Source organism: Sorex fumeus, unplaced genomic scaffold (genome assembly GCF_029834395.1).
Source record: "Sorex fumeus unplaced genomic scaffold, SorFum_2.1 ptg000043l, whole genome shotgun sequence".
Lineage (NCBI taxonomy): Eukaryota > Metazoa > Chordata > Mammalia > Eulipotyphla > Soricidae > Sorex > Sorex fumeus.
In genome coordinates this window covers 33,156,275-33,181,245 of record NW_026606100.1, presented here as the reverse complement: position 1 = coordinate 33,181,245, position 24,971 = coordinate 33,156,275, and the positions used below count along the sequence as shown (strand labels likewise).

The 24,971-nt window shown below is 63.7% G+C and overlaps 1 protein-coding gene across 3 annotated transcripts in view; it reads left to right on the top strand.

The window, feature by feature from the left end:
• SH3PXD2A (SH3 and PX domains 2A) overlaps nucleotides 1-24,971 on the top strand; it is a 194,713-nt gene that overhangs the window by 144,820 nt on the left and 24,922 nt on the right. For 2 of the 3 annotated variants that reach the window (XM_056120486.1, XM_056120485.1), the window contains exons 7-8: nucleotides 10,553-10,597; nucleotides 15,729-15,860. In XM_056120486.1, coding sequence (XP_055976461.1) covers nucleotides 10,553-10,597; nucleotides 15,729-15,860 — 177 coding nt within the window. The remainder of the gene's footprint in view (nucleotides 1-10,552; nucleotides 10,598-15,728; nucleotides 15,861-24,971) is intronic. The other variant, XM_056120487.1, reaches the window with a different exon arrangement.

Sequence of the window (24,971 nt, the reverse complement as noted above, 5' to 3'; positions counted from 1 at the left end):
CGTGAAAGGGCTCAGGAGCCCGGGTTCTGACTGGGAATAACCAGTACGTGGTGACCAGGGAGGGATGAGGAGGTGCGGGGAGGGGGGTGCCGGGCTGGCGGGGCTAGGACCCTGGGGAAGGTGGAGTTGGGAGGAGTAGGCCGGCGCCCGCCAGGAGGGTCCAGGCACGCGGGGACCCCCGGCTCAGCCTTCCTGGCATCCTGTGGTGCGCCCCTTCCAAAAGCGAGCGTGTGTCCCAGAAAGGAGCCGGCCCTGGCACCGCTCTGCCCGGGGCCGGGCTTCTGGGCAGCCTCTCTTTTCATGGCGCTGGGGGCCTCGGCTGATGTCAGCCCTGGAGTTCAAAGCCACTAATTGGAAATGAAAAGTGGCTGATGGACTTGGCAGCGCCCGGCAGGCCCATGTGGCGGGAGGTCCAGGCAATGGAGAAAGTGACCACGTGCCTCCCCACTCCCCATGCTGGCTAGAGCTGGGACTGGGGAGGGGGGGAGGTGTGGGGAGAAGGGGGGGTGTGTCCTGGCCTGGACTCCCAGAGTCCCCGAACCCAGCTGCCTCCTGGGACCCCACTGGGAGAGGGGAGGGGGCAGCGGATGGGGATTGAGGGTTGCAGAGAGACGGGGGGTTGCTTCTCCCGAGCCTGCTCACATAGGTACCCCCAGACCTGCCCACACCTGCAGGGGTGGCGGCAGGACCATGGGGGGGAGGGGTGTACCCGAGAGCTGGCATGATTGACAGGTTCATGAGGAATTTGGGGACCCCTGCAATTGATGGCAGGGAGGAGGCAGGAATATTGGGGTGGTGATGGTCCGTGAATATATGGGGTCCCCCCCAGCTTTGGGGGGGGTCTTTCTTGGGGAATGGCTCTCTGGGGCCCGCTGACGCTCTCTTCTACCTCATCAGGAGTCTGTGGTGAAACCCAGTTTGCCTTTTATTTTCTCATTTCGTGTGTGTGTGGGGGGAACCTCACCCCCCCATCATGGCCCAGTGAAGGACTGTTCCCCCCCTTGGCCCCCCGTGAGAACACAGAGTGGCCCTCACTTCCCCCTGTGTTCTAGCCCTGTGAAGAAAGAGGCATCAGGCCCGGAGAAGCTCAGCCAGTGGCCGACGCAAAGGCTGGGTGGGTTTCGGAGCCCTGGCACGGGGGGAGGGCGCTGGCCTGGCACGCGGCCAGCCGTGCTTGAGTCTTCGGCATCCCCCCGGATGGTCTCTCGAGTCCTGCCAGGAGTGACCCCTGAGCACCCCCCCGGATGGTCTCTCGAGTCCTGCCAGGAGTGACCCCTGAGCACAGAGCCAGGAGCAGCCCAGAGCACCACTGGGTGTGGACCCTCAACAAAAGATAAAACCAAAACAAACAAGCAAACGAACCAAAAAAATGCGTGTTTGGCGGCGGGAGGGGGGCTGGCGCCTTCCTCGCTCTGAAGCAGCTGCTGCCCGCAGACACGTGGCACAAGTCACAACTTGGCGCATCAGCCTTTTGGTAACGGGGCCGTTTTGAAAAACGAAAGGCAAAGAAACGGTTTCCATAGCGCCTGTGACTCTTCAGTGTTTGTGGAGCACGCAAAGCGTGTTTTCCCCCAAAAACTCTTGCTTGGTACCCCCAAGACAGCCAAATCTGGCCATGGCCACCTGTGGCCGGAGCCGCTGGTATGAAGACAGGCTCGGTGAATGTCAGGAGAGTCTAGAGACCGGTCGCACTGGGAGCAGCAGGGGTCTCTCCGGGAGACCCTTCCCGAGACTTTCCACACCCCCAGCCAGGGCTTGGGGCTTGGGACTGGCCACTCCTGATGGGATCTTTCCTGGTGGTGCTTGGGGAGCTAGATCCGGTGCCCGCCGTAGGCAAGCCAAGTGCCGTCACCCCGTCCTGACTCTGCAGCCCTGTGGGTGTTTCCCCGTTACCCAGGGGCTCCCCCTCTCTGCCCTGAGCTCCCTGAGCGTGGGGCCCAGCGGGCTGGGTGCAAAGCTGTTCCGGGCAGAAGCCGAGGCCAGCCAGTGACAGCCTCCAGCACTGCTGCTGTGTGGCCCGGGAGTAGCCCTCAGTGCCACAAACGTCCACCATGGTCGCAACTTGCCCGGAGCGGCCTGTACTCCCAACAGCCCTGCGGGGTGTAGTGACTTCTCATTTGCATTAGATCACGAGGTTCCCAGGACCTCTCCGCTGACCTCAGGTACCCTCTGGGGGGTGGGGGTGGTGGACACCGCCTTTGCAGGTCACGTGGCTGGGAAGCGTTCCCGACTGAAGCCTGGTACTGTCCCTTCCAGGGCCTGGGGTTGTCCCCTGGCCCTTTGACTCTGCCAAACCCTGGTGTGAAGACTTGGGGAGGGCACTGGAACCCGAGGGTGTCCTCAAGGTTGGGGCGCAAACAGGGAAGAGCTGAGATCCAAGAGCTACCTGGGCTTGGGCGCAGGTGAGTGGACCTCCAGAGGTGTGCCTGGGGACACCATGCCAGGTCTCGCACCCCTGTTTTCTGAGGCTTTGGCGGAGCCTGCCCAGGGGAGAGGGAGTCCGGCCACAGGGGACCCCTCCCCCCCAGCATTTCCTGGGGCTGCTGCTGGCTGGAGGGGGCATGTGGGGGTCTCTGAGCTCGATGCTCTGTGGTGCCCGGGGAGGGGCCAGTCCTGGGGGTGGGGGGCAGGTGGCCGCCTGGTCACAGGTGCTGGTGAAGCCCCAAGCCCACAGCTGCAGAGCGGAGGGGGCCGGATGGGAGAGCCAGTGGTCTAGCTTCCAACCTGGGCTCGGACCGGAGGGGAGCTGCCCCCAGAGACCCCGACCCTTCTGTCCCGCGGGGTCACGGGACAGCCAGGTGTTGGGCTTTCCCGAGCCGTCCTGCTATCGACGTGGCCTCTGAGCACTCAAGGGATAGTTCCGAGCCTCTGAGCGGGGGCCCTGGGGCTCTGCCTCCGCCAGACAGTGGCGACCGGCCAGTCGGCCTTGTGCAGACGCTCATTTCCTGCCACGTCCATCTTGCCGGAGACCCTGGGGGCTGCGAGACGGTCGCTGAGGATCTCCACGGATCTCCGCAAAGGGCTTTCTGCCGCCGGGGCTGGGAGCCGGCAGCTTTTCCCAGCACCTTGGCCGCGACCCGGATGCGCTGGCCTGCCCGGGGCTGCTCTGCCTCACCCTGGCTGAACTGTTCCAGCCTGAGGGGGGGTCTATCAGGGGCTCCAGAGGCAAAAACAGGACTAGTGTGAGTCGGGCCTCAGTTTCCCCGGGAGGACTTGGCTCTGTGAGCACCATCTGTCTCTTCATTAGCACCTGGGCAGCTGGGCAGCCGCTCCTGTATGTCCAAGCATGCTGGGGGGGGGGGGGGGGGAGGTGCGGTCCTCGCGGAACCACAGGTCTCACTGGCTCGGGCAGGTGCCCACCAGACTGTCCAGGGTTGGTGACCCCAGCAGAAACCTGCCCAGAGCCAGGGTGCTTACTTCTCGGTTCAGGGGACATCTTGCTGGGGAACCTGGCTGCCCAGGCCCCCTGGGCCCAGCTGTGGTCATTAGCAGCCTGAGCTGTGTCTGGGCTCTGCACAGCTCTGAGGGGTCCGCCCCCAGCCCCCCAGCAGACAGGCAGGAGGGTGGCTGCCGGGCGGTGCCCCTGATTCTGTTGCCCAGAGGCAGGCAGTGGAGGAGGCCACTGGTCACAGCCGGGGACCCCCTGCCCCCAACTCCCGTCTCTGTGTGTGTGGGAAAAGCACGTTCAATAGTTGGCGGCTGATTCATCGATAGTCTGGGAGCAAGAGTCAGCCCGGTCTGTGGAGACGCTCCTCTGTCTGTCTCAGGGAGGGGAACGGGGGTCTCGGTCTTTGGCTGTAGTTCCCTCGCGCCGCCCCCTCCTGGAGCCTGGTGGGGGGTCGAGTGCAGGACTGGGGGCCGGGGCCGGGGGCGGGGGCAGGGGCAAGGGCTCGCTGCATCCTGCTCGCTGGCCCCCGGCCCTGCCTTGTCCGCTCAGAATCTCCACTCTGGCGGCAGGAGCCGGAGGGGAGCAGCCCAGGACGTGGGAGAGACCACCCAAGGCAGGCGCCGGGGGCGGGAGTGGGGGGTGGCGGGACTCCCGGAACCCGAGGGGGCTGAGGCTGTGTGTGTGTCTCTCCAATGCCTCGCTCAGGACCTGAGAACTGAGGGGGAGGCCGCGGCCGGGGGACTGGAGGCAGCAGCTGCAGGGAGAGACGGACATCACCCCCCCAACACTTCCCCGCCCACGGGCCCGGCTAATCGCAGCACCTGTCCGCAACAAGGAAGCTTCTGGTCTTCTCTGCGGGCGGAGGGCGATGGAGGGCCCCCAGGGGTGTCCCGGCCTCGGTGTGCCCCAGAGCCACGTCCCCCGGGATGTGGGCTGCCCCCAGGCCCAGCGCCCACCTGACCTGGCCTCTCCAGAGTCTCCGGGGGCACATTCCCACCCTGGGTGGTGCCGACTCTGCTCAGGTTCCGGGAAGGCCCTGCTGGGGAGAGCCGGAACGGGGCTCCCGAGACAAGCACCCCAGAAACCTGGGCAGGAGGGGCCGGCCAGCTTGCCTTGCTCATGTCCGGTCCCTCACTTCCTGGCCGTGGAGCCCAGGCAGGGTCTGTGCGCGGTGGGCCATGGTGAGGATGCCACTGGCCTCGCCCCCGGCACAGTGCTGCCGTGAGCTTAGTGGGGGGGGGGGGGGAGGGGGGGAACTGGGCTGCTGCTCTCACTGCTGTGTGACCTTCCTCAGTTTTCCTCCCCTCTCTGGTCCTGAGTCTCCAGCACAGAGACGCAGATACAACCTGGGCCAACCCTCCGTGTGGGCTTTGCCTTCTGTCTTCAGGGAGATCCCCGCCAGGGATTAGTTCTGACTAGATGACTTGCACTGATTCAGCTCGGGAGTCTGTGACCCTGAATCCCCCTCCTGGAGCAGGACCTACCACGAGGTTTTGGCGGGGAGGGAGTGGGCTGGGGTCTCACTACGTGACCAGCAGTGCTGAGCCCTTCCGAGCAGGCCATGCCCAGAGCTCTGTGGTGGGGAGAGAGGTGTCAGGGGTCACTACTGCCTCCCTGTGACCTGGGTCCCGAGCCCTGCACGCCACTGTCAGCACTCGAGGGGCTGGTGGCTGCCCCTCCTGCCTGGAGCGAACACCCCAGGGTGCCTGCAGGCCTCAGCACGCTTGTCTCGGGGGAAAAGGTCGACCCTGGTCACGCTTGTGCTGGTTGCTGCATGCTCTGGGCTTGGCCGTGGGCTGTGGCCGGCCAGTCCTGAGCTCTTTCACCTGCACGGAGGGAGTTTGCCTGGGTCCCCGTCTCTGGGATTCTCCGCAGGGCCTCAGCTGTGCTCAGGAAGCCTGGGGATACCTCCAGGGGTTCTCACCCACCCAGCCAGCTGGGCAGTGCCAGGGCCTGAGGGTGCGGTGCCGCGGGGACCCTGGGCTTCCAGGGACCGAGAGGGGGCCCACCTGGTGGCCAGGACCTGGGGTGGGACCTGCGCAGAGCCTGTGCATCTCCCCTGGTGATGGACTCGTGCCCCTTAGTGGCGGTGCTGGTGGGGGGTGGGGGCCGGGGGGGAGCCCCCTTCAGTAGTGCTGGGATCACAGACGGCAGGCCCAGGAGGGTGCCTGCCTGCGGGCAGCTCAGGGCATTCACCTCTCGGCTTCTGCCCCCTTCAGTCCTGCCTGGGTTCCACCTCCTGCTCACTTGCCTCCTGTCCCCCAACTCCCGTGGTCCCCATCCTGCCACTCGCTGCCCCGTGGAGCGAGTCGGGGGCCAGCCAGACCGCCTGTCGGTGGCGGAACCGAGGTCAGAGGGGAGAGGGGCCCCTTTCGCTCCTGCCACGGGATGACAGAGCCAACCCGAGTTCCTCCAGGGCCAGCGCCATGGCTGCGCTTCCTGGTGGGCCCGTGGACCGGGAGAAGGAGCCCACGAGGCGGGCAGGAGCCCCAAGGAAGCCAGCCCTGCTTGGGGGGGTCTGGCGGGACCAAGCCGGAGCCGGCAGGGCTGTAGACATGAGTTCCTGGCTGAGTGAGGTCAGAACAATAGCATTCCCCGGGAGGGAGAGGCCGGCCGCGGGCTCCAACACCCCGGACTCCAGCGTGGCAGGGCACGGAGGAGGAGGAGAAGGTGGGGCTGCCCACTCCCCTCGGGCCCTGGCCGGCTGCCTGCTTCTCCCTTCCCCGCCAGAGGCTGGGGGGGGGGGGGGTGGGGAGGGAGGAGGGAAATGTGCAGACCGGGCAGCCCAGTGACCCTGCCCTGCGTCCTGGGCCATGCTTCTGCGGCTTCTCGATCCTGTCCCTTCCTGTCCCTGCCCACTCTGGTCTCTCCCTTGGGGTCGGCAGGACCCACTGCTCACGGGGGAGGCTTTCTGCTAACACGGGCTGACGCCAGCCCCAGGGACTGTGAGCTCTGCCCCCGGGGTTAAAGGAGACCTTGCCGAGAAGCTGGAGGCTAGCTGCGGCCCAGGCTTTGCTGGCTGGAAGCTCGGCTTCGACCTGGGGCCCAGCGGTGGCCAGGAGTAGCTCCTGAGCACCAGGGCGTGTGGACTGCCAAAAGCTTAAAAAAAAAAAAAGTCTCTTTCCTAGCTCAGGTCCAGGCAGGAGGTCTTAGGGCGTGATGAGTGTCCACTGGTGCTTCCCTGGAAACGCAGCAGCTGCCCGGCCCTGGGACTTGGTCTCTGGAATCATCAGCAGTGTCAGGAGTTGGGCTCCCGGGAGGGGAACCACAGGGCCTGTAGCTTGGCTGAGGCAGGGACGTGAGCACCCCAGGGTGCCGGGGAGGTGATGGTAGGGGGCGTCTCCTCACGGCCTCTCTCCCAGGCACCTGTCTGCTTTGGTCACCAGCTCGGACCCTGTCACCACTTCCCAGAGGCACCTCTGGGGTGTCTTGGCCACAAGAACAGCGATGAGGAGGAATCTGGAGATGCGGTGGGCACTCTGGGGTGCTCATCGTGGGCATGAGTGGCCGTAGGTGGTGGTGTGGAGGGACAGGGGTAAAGTGGCCAGAGGCTGCAGTGTATTGGGTGCCACCAGGACGTCCCCGGCGGCACTGGCCGGCCAGTGCATGCCGAGGTCTGTACCTGGGCCCCTGGCGTGCAAACTCCCCTGGACCCCCTCCCTGGCAGCCCTGGAGGCACGTCACACCACTTGCCGCAGCCAGCGCCTGCAGGCGGCACGCTTCGTGTGGGGCTCCCTCCCGGGCACGGCCTCCTGGATTGTTCGCTGTGTTTCCACTTGGGCTGCACATCGCGAGCCAGTGTCCAAGCGGCTTTCCCTGGAAAGAGGCGCCTTGTCTCTGGAAAGAGTGATTTCAGCTGGGGGGTTGGTTGCCCTGGTGTCCCAGAGCGCCGGCCAGGTCCCCAGGGAAGGGTCTAGAACCGCTGGAACTACCTCCGGGGATCCGCCGGTCCCTGGGTGTACCGATGGGAGCCTTCAGGCCCAGAGAAGTCAAGTCAATTGCCAGAGGCCACACAGCCTGTTTGCAGGAAAGCTGCTTGTACGCACCCCCAACCTGGGCCCCAAAGGATGATTCGTCTCTGCTGTGCAGGCCGGTGGCCTCAAGGCAGTGGGGCAGGGGCCAGAGGGCTTGTCTGTAGCATTTGGCTCCTGTCTGTTCCAGATGCTCCTGGGCTCTGCACCCCCAGCCCACCCTCCCTCTGTTTCCCAACCCCTTCCAGCCCCAGGCCAAGGCCAGCCTCAGGGAGGGCTGGAGAGGAGGCAGTCTCTGGGGGCACGGGTGGAGCCAGGGGCTGGAGTCATTCCACAGGTCCAGGCAACTGGGAAATCAATCCTGCCTGTAAACGCCTTTTTTTTTCCTCTGGAAAGGCAGCGCCTTCCCGCCCTCTCTGCCTTGGAGCATGTGGGGTGGGGGGCCAAGGGCCTGGGCGTGGGGGTGCTGAACGGGCCAGAGCCTCGGTCCCTGGAGCTGAGGAACCTTATTCTGGGCATCCCCCCACCAAGCATCGGGCCCTGGGAGTTGATTCCTGAACAAGCTCCCGCAGGAAAGGGGCAGCCTGTGTGGGACAGCCCTGGCCCCACGGCCAGCGCCTCACAGTGGTGTTTCCCAAGGTGGGCAGCGCTGTCCCGCCGGAGACGCCGGGACCCCCCCCCCTCAGGGCCGTGGCAGCCTCAGGGGGGCAATGGAGGGTCCCCTCTTTGTTTTCTGAAAGAAGGTGCATTTCAGGGGAGCTAAGTGATGCTTTTTTTTTTTTTTTTTGCTTTTTGGGTCACACCTGGCGATGCACAGGGGTTACTCCTGGCTCATGCACTCAGGAATTACCCCTGGCGGTACTTGGGGGACCATATCGGATGCTGGGAATCGAACCTGGGTCCGCTGCATGCAAGGCAAACACCCTACCTGCTGTGCCATTGCTCCATCCCCAAGCGATGCTTTTTAATGACAAGGGGCACTTGGCCAAGGGGGTTTGCAGTGGGGTGCCCAGTACTGAGTGTCTCGTTCTCATCTGCACAGGTCAAGGTGTTTGGTTTCTGGGTGACCCAGAGCTGATTAAACCAGGTTATGGGGCTGTGGGACCCCAGCCTTTGGGAGACGGGGCCGGTGGGGGGGGCAGGGGCATAACAGATGGAGCACTGAGGACGTGCGGGCATGGGGTACTGGGGGCATGTGGGCATGAGGCCCCCAGGGCATGCGGGCACAGTGCTGGTGCATGTTTCACCCTCTTGCCGACCTGAAAGGTGAATAAATATGTCAGTCTTGGCTTTTACCACTGAGATGTGAGGTTCCGGAGGTTCGAAAGGCCTCTCTGGGTGAGACAGAACCAGGGTCAAGTCCAGCTAGTCAGACTCAGGGCCCCGCCCACCTGCACCCCAGCCCCCCTCTGTGGGTCCCTGGTGAGGACTCCAGTTTGCCTGGAGGGGGAGGGGGAGGGAGGGGCCAGCGCCTGAAATGGAGAGTGTGTCGGCCTGATTCCCCTGGTGCCTGTGTCCCCACAAGAGAAGGGACTGGTACCAGCTGTGTGACTTCGGGCAAGTCGCTTAGCCTCTCGGGTTCACTTTTCATCTCTCAGCCCCGTCGGCCCACCATGGTCTCCTGTGGTCGGAGGCTCGCTGTGAGACCCAGAGCCGCCCCGTGTCAGGGCGGAGCACGTCCGTGGCCCACGGCAGCTGCTGCCTAAGCATTTGCTCTGGGACCACCAGCGCCCCGACCAGAGCTGGGTGGACAGGGCACGGACTTGACCTCAGGTTGTCCTCCTGTGCCCTCTGGGGTCAGCGCTGTGCCTTTGGGGTGAGGGTGGATGGTTGAGCAGAGAAAGCAGCAGCTGACCGTGCCTCTGTGCTGTGGGCACCGGGTCCCTCCCTTCCGGCCCCGTCCTGTCGCAGCCCACGTTCCCCTCCCCCGAAGCCCTGTGCCCGCGGAGGCACCTGGCTGACCACCTCACAGCACTGTCACTGCCCCCCACCTCCCGGGGGAGCCTCTGGTGCCTCCGTTCCCGCCTGTACCTGATGTCCCACAGGGTCCCGCCGTCATAGCTCCTAGCATTTACCTCGCCAGCACGCTCTCAGACCCTGTGCAGCATGGTCGTGGCAGTCTGCAGTCCTAAGGGGTCACCCACAGTGGTGCCCCGAGGACCTAGTGGTGCTGGAAACGAACCAAGGCCTCCCTACATGCAGTGCACGCACTTCATCTGTCCGTCTGTCCGTCCGTCCATCTGTCTCCCTGAGCCCTCGTCACGTGCACATTCAGGGGCTTGCATGTTCTCTCCTGCCTTTTCATTAGACAACTTGCTCTTTTTTTTTTTTTCTATAGGGGCTCCACCTGGTGGGGTCTGGTGCTGGTGTTGGCGGGCGGGGGGTGGGCATGCCTTGCCAGGGATCGGATTCAGTGTCCACTAGCTCCACCTCCCTGGCCCCAGCAGCAAGATAACTTTTTTTTTTCCTTTTTTGGAGGGACACTGTGCGGGGGGCGGGGGGGGGGGGAATAGGCCATGGGGTGGGGGTGGGGTTGCTCCTCTGCAGAGCCCACAGCGTGTACCCGCTCTCCCAGCAGGGGAAACTGAGGCCCAGAGCCACTCCGGGTCTCTGTGGCTGGAGTGGTGGCCTCCTCTCTTCTCCCAGGATGGGATTGAAAGGAAGATTCCTTCCATTCTTTCACTGCCTCGAGGGCCCGGGCTGTGGGCTGCGGTGCCCACATCAAGGCCCCCGAGGGTCTGGTGCACCAAGATTAGAGACCAGCCCGGAGCTCCCTAACTGATGTTTGCGGCCACACTGGCCGGGCCTGCGGGTCTCTGGGAGTGCCCGGAGGTGGCCGGGGAGGCAGGGCCTGGCCGCTCGGCATGCAGGGCAGCAGTGACCCCCTGGCCGCGTCCAGCCGGGGCTTGGGCAGGCCCCTCGGCGCCCTGGAGGATTCCTGTGTTTCTGTGGACACCTCATTATCCTCGTGGCAGCCAGCTGCGGCCCACTGCTCTGTAATCACTCGGGCCCACGCCCAGCCCGGGGCCAGCCCAGGGCCAGGAAATCGCTCCTTCCCCTCCCCCGCCTTCCGCACGCGACCCGACCCGGCGCGGCGCCTTCAGCAGTCACTGCCTGGCTCTCGCCCTGCCTAACCTTCTCTCTCTTCTGCTGCCTCTCTCCTGCCGCTGCTTGCTCACGGGGGACTCGGAAGTGTGGCTGTCCAGCTGGGCTGAGTCTCCCAAGAAGGACCTCACAGGTACTTGCCTCACCCCTTCTGCATGCGTATGACACGTGTCCCGGGCACCCAGGCGAGAGCGCGGGAACGGAGCTGGGCGGTTTCCCACCCGCCTCCTGGGCTGTGGGGGGCCGCCTGCCTGCTCCCGGCCTGCCCGACCACTGCCTGTGTCCTCTGTCCTCTCGCTGGATGCCCCCTTTAGGTCTCAGGGCCAGCCGCAGAGCTCCTGGGAGCGGGGCGGTGGACAGACCCTCTAACCGTAGGCCACCCTACGCCATGTCAGAGCCGTTTGAATCCAGCTTGGCCCGGTCCTGGCTGGGCCACCTCGGACGGGTCCCCTTGCACCCCCAGGACAAAGCGTGCTTCCAGGACTCGGCTACCTGGAGCGTCCACCCCGCCGCTGTCCTAGGACCCTAGGCCACGCTTTATGTGATTCTCTGCAGCAGAGACTCTCGGGGTGGCCAGGCTCGGTGCTGGCCCTCTCTGGGACTTGGCTCCCCGTTTGGGCAATGCCGGGCAGGGGCGGTGGCTGGGGGCAGGGGGTCTCCGCTCCGGTCTCTGTTCCGGCATCATGGCCGTAACCCCCGCGGGGTCTCTGCTGTGGAGCAATGGGATGGGGGCAGGCAGAGATAAAGAGATAAGGGGCTTCAGAGGGCCCCTCCACTGCCCCGCCCAGCCACGTCCAGGCTCAGGCAGGTTGGGGGCTGGGGGAGGTGGGGGGCGGGGAGTAGCTGTGGGCAGCGCTGTGGGCAGCTGGGATGGGGCCAGAGGAGCAGGCCGCGGAGGGCCCCTCGCTGTGGACCTTTGTTGCCTGTGGGCAGGGCTTGCGCCTGAGCTAATCTTGGGCTCCTGTCCCTGTTTCCTCTCTCTGCGAGCCAGAGAGCCGGAGCCCACTTGGCCCACAACAATACATTTTATTCACCAGACGTACAGCCTGGCTGGCCTGGGCCCGGAGAGGCCGGGGGCCCGGAGCAGCCTGGAAGAGGGGGGCACGCGGGACCTTGGTGAGATGCCCTGGGCTCCTGGGGGGCGTGGGGGAGCCTGAGGGCGCCACAACGGGGCAGGGCTGCTTAGAGAAGCTGCAGGGTAGTAGCACTGTGGCTGGGGGGGGGGGGGAACCCGGCCGGATTTGGGGTCCCGGGTCAGCCACCAGATCCCCCTGGGCCTCGGTTCCCCCCCCCCCCCAAGGGCCAGAACACTGGGAAGGGGAGCGGGGGCTGGGGTGTGTGTGGATAGGCCTCCCGGCACCCCGACACCCCCCAGGGGTTCCCCAGCTCTCCGTCCGCCCCTCGCAGGGGGTGGGTCTGAGGCGTGTGGCTGGGGGACCCCCCCACCACACCCGGTCCCCCTCACTCTGGGAGCCGGTGACGCAGCTGTCGCTGCTCGGAGCCGTGGGAACCCGAGCCTGTCCCGTTTCCGGCTCGCTGTCTCAGCACCGGCCCCGTTTCCACAGGGCACCCGGCCTGCCACCTCCTGCCCAGGAAGGGCCACACGCAGTCGGTTCCGGCCTCGCCCCGGCTCGGGAGTGGCTCAGAGGAGGCCGGCATGGTCCCAAGGGGCCGCAGAGCTGCCCAGGCCGCACTGGGCCTGGTGGTTCAGGGCCTTGACCTCTGGCACCGGTCTCGGGCCTGGGCTCAGCCAGGGAGTCTTCACGGGGAGGGTGGGGGGGGGGGAGGCCTCCCTCGAGGTGCCTGGGGTGGGGGTGGGGGCCTGGAGCACAGGCCCTGCACGTGCCATGCATCCTCCCGCGCCCGGCGTGGTCACCCTGCAGAGACTGCGCTGCTGAGCACTGTGGCCGGAGCCCCGGAGGATGGGTCGAGCTGGGGCGGGCAGCTGGAGGGGGAGCCACATGCCTTGGGTGGAGGGGGGAGGCTGCAAGCAGCGGTACGGCATCGCGCGTGCTCCCCGGAGTAGGGGTGGCGTGTCCGAGAACGGCGGGAGCTCCGCGTGGAAGACGGGGCCTTGGAGTTGGCCTGTGCTGGACAGGCAGCTGGGACCGGGGTGCGGCAGGGGGGCGACCTGGCGGAAGCCGGGCTGTTTGAGTTGGCAGCAGCCAGGACGGAGCCAGGATGGGTTCCAGCTGGGCCTGGGGGTGGGGGTGGGGGCGCTGCAGGTGTGAGGCAGGGGTGGGCGGGGTTGGGGACCCCAGCGAGACCCCAGCACCCAGGCCTGGCCAAGAGGCCCAGGAAGCCCCCTTCCCTCTTGGGAGGACCACCCCGTTGCCTCCAGGGCTCTGCCAAACCCTTCCCATCCGAAGGGGGGGGGGGTGCGTCCCCTTTTCCCTCCCTCCTCCCTCCTCCCTCCCCCGGGCAGCTCCTCCGGCCCTCAACTTTCCAGGCCTGGGCTGGGCGGGAGCCAGGGCGTCAGCCCCACCTTGGAGCCATTTGTCATCTGGATACCTGCTCTGGCCTGGGGCAGCCCACACCCTCTCCCACAGAGCCCGCCTGCCAGCTGCAAGCCCGCTGTGCCCACGGGGCCTGGTCTGTGTGTCTGTCTGCCTCCCACAGCCCCCCTGCTCTGAGCAGTGCCCGTCCTGGGCTCTGGGAGGGCTGGGGCGTCTCCTCCTTTACCTGTGTCCCCCATGGGCTTACCGGGCCCATAGGTCCCCCTAGCATCCTGCTTGTCCTTGCTCGGTCTTGGGGGCGTGGATTTGTGGCTCCGCCCACATCTCTTCCCCTTCGTCCTGGTCCCTTCTAGACTCTAGTTATCAGTTTATCCAGATGTCAGAGGCGAGGCCCTGCGGCTCTGTCCCCATGGGCCTCACAACCCTCAGCCTCTCGCCTGACTGCTTTCGACCCATCCTCGTGTCTCATTCCTTTGGCGTGCGCTGGCTGAGTGCCCATGGGGGGGGGGCACTGTGGTCTGCAGAGGCTTCACCTGACCTTAGCTGGGATGGGCCTAGGGGGCGGAGTTGGGGTACACATTCTGTGGGACCCAGCGGCCAGGGCAGTGGGTCTCCTTTCCCCGGGGCTTCCCTGCAGACCCAGAGACCCACTGAGGCTGCCTCTTCGTAGGACTCCAGGCCAAGGATCCGTCTGAGAAGACCCTCCCCCCCGCCCAGAACAGTGAGATCTGTTCAGAAGTGGGTCCAGTGTAGCAGCCTTTTTTAAACCACTGTGTACACACACACACACACACACACATGCACACACACACATGCACACGGTCATACAAACACGTACACACAGGCTTTCACATTGCGCACACTCATACATGCACATGCATACATAGGCATACACACACATACACACACGCACATGCACACACACAGGCATACACACAGGCTGACATAGATGCACATACACACACACACATGAGCACACACAGACACATGTACGAGCACGCACACACATACTCACATGCACATACACACACATGCACACAGTCATACGAACACGTTGCACACACAGGCTGATGCACATGCACACACACACATGCACAAGCACGCACACACACACGCACATGCACACATAGCACACGCATGCAGGAGCAGTTTGGGGCCCCGGCGAGGACGGCAGTGCTGGAGGAAGGGGCTGCGTGGAGCCCTCGAGGGGCTGGGTTGACTCTGACCCTCCGAGCAGGGCTCCCCGCGCAGCCGCTGAGCTGGGCGGGCTCTGCTCTCTGCGGGCCTCTGAGCGCCCCCGAATGGGAAAGCAGGAAAGGAGTCTTGAGGGCAGGGCAGGGCCTGGGGTGGCCGGGCAGGGCTCACGCTCCCATGGAGGGCTGAAGCTGCTGGCTGAAACCCAAGGAAAATGGTGGAGCCTGGGGACCCCCGAGGCATTTCCACAGCCAGGCAGGGTGTGAGGCCCTGGCCTTCTGGGAGGGGGGAGGCGTTGAGGGACAGACACAGACTTAAGTATTCTAGGAATTCCCTTCAGGCTGGGGGCTAGTCCTGGAAGGCTTCCTAGAGGAGGTGACTGGCTCCTTTTCGCTCCTGTGCTGTTCAGTGCTTCCCGGGCCCACCCCACTGAGGGTCCGTTGAGCACAGAGAGCCTTCCGGAGCGTGGGCCGATGCTGCCCAGCTGGGAGGCAGAGCAGGTACCCAGTCTGTCCACCTGGTGGGCGGCCCCGGCCTGGCCTGCTCCGCCCGCGAGCCCTGCCCAGAAAGCTGAGCAGGACCCTGGGCGCACCCCACTGCCTTCCCGCGAGGTGTGAGCCCCCAGCCCACAGCTCCATCAGCTGGAGAAAGAGGGAAACTGAGTCTGGGCGGCAGAGGGTGGGGGGGCGGTGTGTAAGAGAGAGACCGAGTCAGCCAGACCCCCGCCCCTAAGGCAGCTCCTGGGGAGCCCCCAGGGGCAGGAGCACAGCCGAGCAGTGGGGGGTGGGGCGGTGGGCCGGGCGGGCCTGGCGAGGGGACTTTCTTCTAGGGTTTCAAGTAAACAGTCTGGCCGCCTCCTCCCTGCCTCCACCCCCTGCTCCTCATTCGACGGGTCTCATGTGTTTCTATTTAAGGGTTGCAAGTGAACCCCAGCGATTGGCCGCCTCCAGCCCTCTTGACTTCTCGCCTGGGCCTGCTGCGGAGCTCCCTGCCCGCTCGCTCGCGCCCTCCTTCTCCCGAGGGGAGGCCGCGGCCAGCCTCCCCTTCCCGGGGCTTCAGGGGTCCTCCGAGAGGCAGCACCCCCCACCCCCGAGCCCCCACTCCCCGCCCGCCTCTTCCTCTCTGCTCCGCTCACTCCGGCCTCAGCCCTCATGGGCCGCCCACCCGCCCGCCGGCGGCCCGCCCCTGCTGGTCCGGGGGCCCGAGCACCCGCGTCCACCCCCGGCCGTTCCTCGGACCCCCTGACGCCTGGCAGCGCGCCTCTCTGAGCCGGCCCGGCAGAGGCCACCTTCTGCTCCGCGTCGTTGTGTGCTAGGCCGGCCTCTGTCTCCCCGTCTCCGTCTCCGCCTCCGTCCACCCCAGCTGCCTCTCTCCTCCGTCCCGCCCCGGCTCCCCATGTCCCCCGGTCCCCGCCGTCCAGCGGGCCGGTGTGGGGCCCTGCTATATGGCCTGGCCTTGGGGCCCAGCGCACGGCAGGCCCCGGCCCCGGGCCGCCCCTCGCAGGAGCAGCACTGGCCACGGAACCGCCTTCCCCGAGGCCCATGGACAGGGGGCGCCCCGGCCGCGGGGCCACGGCCGGCCACTGGCTCACCGCGTGCTTTCTGCCCTCGCCAGGTGCCGACGCCAACGCCGAGCCCATGATCCTGGAGCAGTACGTGGTGGTGTCCAACTACCGGAAGCAGGAGAACTCGGAGCTGAGCCTCCAGGCCGGGGAGGTGGTGGAGGTCATCGAGAAGAACGAGAGCGGTGAGTGCTGGCCGCCCGGGGACGCGGGCTCCCGGCTCCCCGGACGCCGGAGGGGGATTCGGAGGGGATTTTTTGCGTTGTTGTGGGCCCCCTCCTCCAACCCCCACTCCGCGCTGTACGTTATTTCCATCTGGCGGGGAGAGGGCCGAGGAGATGGGAGCTTCCCCTGTTGGTTTGGGCCACCGGCCAGCAGCTTGCCGGGGGTGGAAGAATGTGTCCGTGGCTGGGTAATTAACGGGCATGCAGGGAGGCGGCCACGGTGACAGCATCTGCCTGCGGCCACCCTGTCCCCTCCCCCCGCGGGAGAACCTGGCCACGGTGTGTCCCTGGGGTGCCGAGTCCTCGGGCCCCAGCCAGCGTCTGGCCGCCGAGCCCATGCCCCCCACTGCGCCGAGCCGCCCCGGCCCGCATGCCGAGGCTTTGTCTCGTCTGGGCCTGGGCTGTCCAGGGCGCCGCTGCGTGCCATGGTGCCCGAGGGGGCCGGGGGGTCTGCAGGTGGTGGGCCGGGCTCAGCACGCAGCATGGAACCCCCGTAGGGACGGGGGCCCAGAGGGGGCCTGGGACACGTCTGTGGGTCAGAACCAGTTCCTGGGGTGTTCTTGTTTCAGTTTCGCTTTGCTGAGGGGGGCTGGGCTCTGTGCTATCCTGGGGGGGGTGTTGGGGGGGTGAGGGGGGAGTGATGAGGGACACAGGCCCGGACAGGGGTGTGAGGGCAGTCTACTTCCTTTCCCTGCCCCCGTCAGTTCCCTTCCAGTCTTTGGACTCTGGGAAGGAGCGTTTGTGCCCCTCTCTCTAGGGTCACACAGGCAGGCTGGGTGAGGGAGAACCTGAGGTCCAAATCCAAACAGAGCAGGGACTTCCCCAGACCCCTGATTCCTTTGCCTGTGTGTGTGTGGGGGGAAGGATGCAGAGGCAATCCTAGCAGGCCTTCAGGGGGAGGTGAGCTCAGGCCCCTGCTGCCTCCTGCCCCCTGCCCCTGTTAACCGCCCCACCCAAGAGGCCTGACTCACGGCCCTCCGGGTCTGTGGTCTTCCCAGCCGGAACCTTGTCTCCAGCTTCAGGCCTGGACTGGGCTTCCCATGCGACCTTGCCTTCGGCCCTGTCGCACCCCAAAGCCAGCCTTGTCATCTTTGGGACAAGCCCCCTGCAGCGTCCCCAGGGTGGGAGGAAGTGCAGGCGCCAAGGCCGCACCGAGACAGAGCACTGGCCCAGGGGTCCCAGTTTCCCCCTCCCCCAGCAGGATGAGTGAAGAGGAGGCCCCCCCACGCCCCTGTTCCTGGGGCACATCCTGACCGTCCCCGCCTACCCCAGGACCCTGGAATGGGAGGTGGGGGGTGAAGAAGCCTGACCACGTGGGGTCCATGTCCCCGGCCTGGCCCGGTCCCTGGGAGCCCCACTCCCCCCACAGTCCCTCAGGAACGCGGACTCCTGCCCCCTGCTCGCTAGGCCCCTCGCACCCCCAGCCCCGCTGGGCCTTGGGCTCCTTCCAGGAAATGGACACAACCCTGTGGCTGCGTAGAAGCAGGGGCCGAGGCCGTGGTCACAGACTCTCCCGGGCCTCTGCTCTGGGGCCTCTCCCCGCTCGGGCCGGGTGCTGTGTGAGCCTGCACTGCTTCTCACACCGGACTGAAGTGGGGCGAGGGGGCCACAGCCCCGCTTTGGTTGTTTATCTTGGGGGCGCCCCCTGCGGTGCTCAGGGATCACTCCTGGTGGGGCTCAGGGGACCTTGTGGGGTTCTGGGGATCAGACCCAGGCTGCCGCGTGTGAGGGAACCTCCTTATCCATGTCCTGTCTCTGTGGCCCCACAGTCTGTCTTGGAAAGATGGCTTCCCAGCTGAAGGAGGCTGTCGGAGACTGTGTGTGTGTGTGTGTGTGTGTGTGTGTGTGTGAGAGAGAGAGAGAGAGAGAGAGAGAGAGAGAGAAAATGAGAGTGTCTTTGTGTATGTGTATGTCTATGTGTGTGCATGTATGTCTGTAACAGAAAGTGTATGTGTGACAGGAAGCGTGTGTATGTATGAGAGAGAGGGAGTGTGTGTGTATGTGTGTATGTGTGTGTCTGTGTGTGACAAGAGTGTGTATGTATGTGACAGGGAGCGTGTGTGTGTGTGAGAGAGAGAGACAGACAGACAGACAGGGAGTATGTATGTCTATGTATGACAGGGAGAGTGTGTGTATTTGTGTATCTTTGCGTACGTGTATCTGTGTGTCTGTGTGTGTCTGTGTGTGACAGGAAGTGTGTGTCTGGATCTGTGTGTGTGTATCTGTCTGTGTATATCTCTGCATGACAGGGAGTGTGTGTTTGTGTGTCTGTGTGTTTGCGTCTGCTGTCACAGTGTGTGTATGTGTGTGTATATATCTACATCTGTGTGTGTGTGTGTGTCTGCATCCTACAAATTACTTCTCTGAGGAAGCTCTTGAACAAAGACCCAGTTGTGCGGCTCGCCCCAGGCCATGTGCCATGCTCTGTCAAGGCATTTCCCCGGCATTGTTGGGGCTCAGCCCAGTCAGCATCACCCCTGCCCTCTACGTCCTCTCCCTGCTCACTGAGGTGGCCGCTTTGCCTGTGTCCCCTCCTGCCCACCGGAAGTCCCTCTGGCATTGTTCTGACCCTTCTCGCCAGGGTCCTTTGTGGGGTCCCAGCACCCAAAGATTGGGGGTGCAGCCGGGCCCGCTCTGCCATCTCCCTGGTCCCTGAAGACAGCAGGCTGTCTAGCCACACATCCCAGTGCAGGCCACACCTTGCCTACAGGGCCCAGAAGTCACTGCACTGGGGACACAGGCCCTTCACTGCTGTCTGCTGATGGACCCCCAGCCCAGGAGACCGCGTCTTTCCCTGGAGCCCACCGTGACCCCCGCCTGCTCAGAAGACGGTGGCTCAGGCTGGGGAGACACTTGAGGTGACCACAGGGCTCTTGCACATGTCGTTGCAGAAGGATGTTTTGTCTGCACCCCAGTTGGCTCCCGGGGAAGCACTTGCTGAAGCCGTGGGTCTGGGGCCCAGCCCACAAAGGACCTTCCTCCACCAACCCACAGGGACAAAGGGAACAGAAGGATGGGGAGATGCTGAGCTCTGCCCCACAGCCGGGCGACTGTGGCCCCCCAGGCCCATCTGCCATTTCCCTGACGGCTGTGAGCCCTGGGAATCCCACAGGACTGGCCAGTGTGCTGAGGCCACTTCCCAGGGCCGAATGGGCTTCTTACCTGCTGCTTCCTCGTTAGGAACGGCCAGCAGCCAGGCCTCCTAGGAAAGATGAGCTGGTGAAGAGAGGGAACACCCTAGGGTACCTCCAGTTCCCTGTGGCATTGCCTTTGATATTTCTTTATTCCTTTTGTGCAAAAAAAAGGGGGGGGGGAGTGCAACTATTATGTAAAGTTTTAAAACAATCGTGCTGCTATTCCTTTAAAAATCAGTTATTCCTGGTGCCAGAGAGATAGTGCAGTGGGTCGGGCACTTTTCTTGCCTGCCAGGGATCCAGGTTGAATCCCCGGAACCCTGTAGGGGCCCTCAAGCCTGCCAAAAGTGGTGAGCCCTGAGTACAGCCAGGGGTAGCGCCAGCCCCCCCTCCACCCCAAATAATTCATTCCTGAACTGTCTTGGATGTAACTTCAGGATTCACAGAATATTCAGCAGTAGGCATGTAGAATGCAGTGACCTGGGCTGGGCTGGACCTAGAAAGGCCGGTTCATTGCGGTCTGCCTTGAAGATAAGCCAAGTCACGGCAGCCTTCCCAGGGTTGGGTTCTGGCGAGCTGGCCTCCATTTGGAGGGGCCTGTCACTACCCCCCCACCCCCCGCCCGGGGTAATGTCCTGGCCGTCAGCAGGTTGCGGTCTCTCCCCAGTCCCGGCTGTGTGTGTGTCTCTGCCTCCTGAGCAATTCTCAAGTCCGCTTTGGCCCCATCCTGTGTGACCCGCTGCTCGGAGCTCTGTCTGGGGGCCACCATGGGCCTCCCCGCCGGTCTCAGCTGAGGCCTCCGCGGCCTCAGGCCACAGGTGTTTCTCAGGAGGAGACGCAGGTGGTATGGGCCCGGATCTCATCTTGGCTTGGTGCTTGCTAGCGGTGGCCCCAAGGGGTCAGCTTGGACCCGGAAAACTTATGGGCTCCCTCCACTGTGGGACGAGCAGTGGTACCCTCCGCCCTCTCCCCGTCGGGTTGTCCCAGATCCAGAAACAGTTCTGTGTGCAGTACCCAGCACGTGACAATCACTGGGGAGATGGCCCGTCCCTGGCAGCTCTGCGGGCGGTAGCTGGCCTGTGAGTCCCCCCTGGGGCCTTCGTTTTCTTGCCTGGCCAGCAAATTTGGCGTCCGAGGCTCCCTTCTGCCCTGCTGCCCTGTGAGGTGGTGGGGATCCCGGGCAGCTGCGGTTTCTGCCCCTCTGATGGCAGGAGGGAAGGTTGGAGACAGGAGCAGGTTCCCGTTAGTGACCCCAGGACACCAAGCCCATGCCCAGTGCTCTCCTTCAGTGCAGCTATCACTTGGTGACTCTGTTGCTTGGCACAGAGGGGTGTGTGTGTGTGTGTGTGTGTGTGTGTGTGTGTGTGTGTGTGTGCAGGTGTACTGAATAGCAGGGACAGGCGGTCAGGAAGGAGGACCCAGAGGTGGCGAGCTGGGCCTTGGTGGGAGGCCGGACAGATTCAGGAGTGCAGCTGGGGGTAGGGTGGCGATCAGCAGGTGAGTGTCTGAGGGCGCCGGCAGAGGCCAGCAGTCCCACTCCTGGCCATGGGGAGGGACAGTGGCAGGCAGAGTGGACTTTGCTGAGACAACTCTGAAAATAGCTTTCCTCGAGCTCCGGCATCTGCGGGCTCGTCAGCACAGCGCTGCTCACTGCCAGGCCCGGCTAGGAGCCGCCGGCCAGAGAGGTGCGGCAGTGGGAACCCGGCCCGGCCTCACCTCCGCCTCCTCGGCTGGACGGGCAGAGGGGCCAAGTGCCCGCTGGGGGCCTAATTCCTGGAAGACCCATTTCCCAGCAGAAGTACGGTTTGGTGGTGACCTCGGAAAATCAGCTCAAGTGCCAGGGTGAGGCCGCTGCCCGTGCCAGCCTCAGGCCCAGGGCGGCAACAGTAGCTGGCTGCTCATCAGGGGACAAACGCGCTTCCACCGACTCTGTCGCCAGCGTTTCTAAAATGCTGACTTTGGGGGGCTGGAGCGATAGCACAGCGGGTAGGGTGTTTGCCTTGCACATGGTTGATCTGGGTTCGATTCCCAGCATCCCATGTGGCCTCCCAAGTATCGCCAGGAGTAATTCCTGAGTGCTTGAGCCACGAGTAACCCCTGTGCATCGCCGGGTGTGACTCCCCCAAAAAAAGCAAAAAAAAAAGTGCTAACTTGGAGAGGGGGAGTGACACTCCTCCCCTCCCCGCACCATGGTGCCCATTAAGCCCCACACTGCCCACACCTGATATGGCCCATCCTCAGGGGCTGTGTGGCCCATGAACCCAGGCACATGAAGTTGAGTGCCTGGTGGGGACCCGGGGGGGGGGGGGGGGGGAGAGAGAGAGAGACCCACACAGCGCCCCCTTCAGGGAGCAGGCGCAATAGCAAGGATTAAGGAGGCCTTGGGTTAGCAGTCGAACAGGGGTGCCCAGAGATTGGTACGTGGAGGAAGGGCCAGGGGGCTGGGAGTTGGGGAGGGGCCTCAGCAGGGTATTGCTGGTGATGAACAGTTACAGGGAACCAAGAAAAGGCAGGTGGCAGGGGACCAAGACTGGATCTAGATAGAATGTTCTAGATAGAATGGTCCCCACACCCCTCTGGATGCAGTGTGCCTTGGGTGACCTGATGCCCTCCCCAGACCCACCTGTAAGCAGGAGTCGAGGAGGCAGGCGGCAGGGGGACCTTCCACTGCCCCCCAGGTGTGTATATACTGAGGCTGTCCCCAGTACTAGTGGTGGACAGTGGTCCAATTGCGGGGCAGAGGGAAGCCCGCCCCTCCTGTCCTCGCCTTGCCCATGGGGCAGATTTCTACCCTGGCAGCGTGACTTCTACCCCAGCACCATGGCACCTTCTGGGGCTCATTGTTTTCCAGGTCCTCAGGGGGTCGGGGTTGAGAAACTGCTGACCCGCTGTCCCCGGCCTCTCAGTGTCTGGTTCCAGGGTCAGTCTACCATAGTGGGAGTTTCCGGCCTGGCTGCCCATGTTCCTGATTGGATCCGTCACCGCCACCCCCCCCCCACCCCCCCCCCCGTGTCCACCGAGCTGACTGGTCTCGCGGGCCTTGTTTGGGAAAATGGCATGAGCCAGTGCTCCCCAGGGACCCCCTCCTGGTCGCTGAGCTGCTGGGTCAGAGTCAGCAGGGGCAGATGACTGGGCCCCAGGTCCCCCAGGAAGGTCTTTTCTGTCCGCCTCTGAGATGTGTACTGTGCGGTGGTGGTTGGGGGTGGGGCACTGAACCGTCTCACACCCCAGCTCATCACGCTATTCTCACATGGACTTCTCGAGGGTGCAGATACCCCCCGGTTCCAAGCTCTTACTGGGCTGGGTTGTGGAGAAGTGGCCAGAGAAGGCCACGCTCAGAGCCAGCCAGGGCCTGGTTGCGGGCTGAAGGAAGGGAGGCCGTGGGTGGGGGCAGCAGCACCTACTCTCCTGCTGGCAGAGCCATGGACCACCATATCTGGGAGCCTGGTGTTTTCTGGAACATTCTTTTTGTTGTTGTTGTTGTTGTTGTTGTTGCTTTTTGGGTCACACCCGGCGATGCTCAGGGATTATTCCTGGCTCATACACTCAGGAGTTACTCCTGGCGGTGCTTGGGCGACCATATGGGATGCTGGGAATCAAACCCAGGTTGGCCTCGTGCAAGGCAAATGCCAAACCCACCGTGCTACCACTCCAGTGAAAAATTCTATACAGTGGGCCAGAAGAATCTGTTCTTTTAAAGAGACTCCTGTTCCGAGATCTTTGGAGAGTTGCAGACTGCCTGTCAGCTTGTCAGGAGTTTTCAACCTCCAGTTGGCCTTTTTCTGAATTGTTGAGTCTTGTTTGGAAACACATTCGCTGAGGGCTGGTGTAGTATCTGTTAAGAGGTGGGATGGAGGTTGGGTCCTGTCCATCCCTGGTGTAAATGTGGACCCCAGGGACTTGCAAGTTGCCCCCAAGTGTCTCAGCAGGAGCTGGAGCCCAAGTCCAACAAAGCGGCTCCGGCTGCGGCCAGGGATGTTGGCATCTTTGTGGAGTTGACGTCATTTGCAAAGACAAAGCCCAGGGTGGGCACTGCACTGCGGTCAGCCCCCCAGCCCAGAGAGGAGAAAGTAGCTTCCAGAATCCCAGCAGTGGCAGGAGAGAAGCCCAGGGATGGGGCAGAAGGAACTGGAAGGAGAACGAAGTCTGTGACTCGGTTTTCTGCTCACTCAGTGAGCATCCCTGGGCCTGGACCCCTGTGGACAGGGCAGACCCACTTTCTGCAGATATATAGACCCCTGCCTCACCCACACGGCATCCTGTTTCAGGGAACCCAACACTGACTGGAGAGATGGTACAGAGACTGGGGCGCTTGCCTTGTATGCAGCCAACCCCATGCCAATCCCCAGTATCACCTAAGGTTGCCCAAGCCCACCAGGGGTGGTCCCTGAGCACAGAGCCAGGAGTCAGTCTTGAGTACCACCGGGTGACGCCCAAAAGCAAAAAATAAAATTTAAATAAATAGATATGCAATTCAATGATAATAAATCATAATGAAATTCATCTTAAACGACTTTTACAAAGATTTTCCGTGATTCCTGCATTCGGTCACACGCATGACGCATGCAGGATTGCGACCACAGCTGATGCAGCCGGGTCTGAGCCGGTGGTCTTCAAGCCTTTCATGTACCTCCGACTGGCCACTGCAGACTGCAGTGGGCTTGAGGGGAGTCGTTTCTGAGCCGGACACCCACCTGAACCCAGGGCTATATGCCGAGTGAGCCCAGTGGCCCCGGTGGAGCTGTGCAGTGGCCCTGGGATCCTGGCTGTCCCCACAGCAGTGCACACTGAGGGGGTGCCACTCGCTTAAAAGAGGGATGAAGGCCAGAAAGTGGAGCTGCTTCCCCAGTCCATGACAGGGCCGGGCGAGCCCCATCTCCTCCACCCCCAAGTGGGGGTCTGAAAGCCCCAGGGTATGAAGCTGGCCTGAAACCTGGGGCCCTTCCTCCGGGGATCAGCTGGGCCTTCTGTGGTGGGGACCCCTCTGCTGGCCAGCATGGCCTCCTGGGCACCATGAGCAGCTGGGCCAGCATCAGGCTCTGTCCCCAAATCAGAGATGCCATCCCCCCTCCCCCGCTGCCTTTGGTGCATCTTTGCCAGGGGGACAGTGAGGTCGGTGTGGAGCTCCAGTGTGGGACATGTCCCCGAGTGTATGGACATGTGGTCTATTTTTTATTTTTTATTTTTTTGTCCCGCCTGGCAGTGTTCAGAGGACCCTGCAGTGTCAGGGGTTAGATCCAGGCACTCCTGTCCTTTGAGGCATCTCCCTGGTACCTGTCTGATCGTCTTTGTTCCCTGAACCTGGATATGGCATGCCCTAGGGCCTCTGCTCATGGGCGCCTTCCTATCCTGGCAGGATCGGAGCCACTGTGGTCAGGAGGCCCCTGAACCTGGGCCAAGGGCCAGTTCTGGCCTGGCCAGGGGACCCAGCCCCGTGCCCACTGGGCTTGGTGCCATTCTCATCCCCCACCTTCTGCATCTGATGGACTGCTTCTCAGAGCACCTGGGGGCACAGGTAGCGGGGGGGGGGGGGGGGCGGTGTCTCTCGTGCTTGCTTCAGAATGACCTCTGACCGTCCAGGCCGTGGCCATCACCATGGGCCAGCTGGTCTTGGGCAAGTCACTGTAGCTCTCTGAGCACCTACTCTCCTCTTGTGTAGGGCAGAAGTGTGGACCTGGGTGACATCTGTGACCATGGCGTCTCCCTTGAGGTGTCAAACTCCCCATTTCCTCGGCCTCCCAGTCGTTACCACAGTGGGAGAGAGACCAACCTTGCATCCCTGTAGTTCTGCAGCCTCTCAAACCCCCACAGCTCAGAGAGAGAAACAGATTCCACTTCCAGGGGGCAGGCGAGGGGAATCTGGCCATGTTGCAAGCCAGCCGCCAACTCCCCCCGCAGCCAAATGGGTCACTGGCTGCAAATGTCCCTGGGGTGGTCA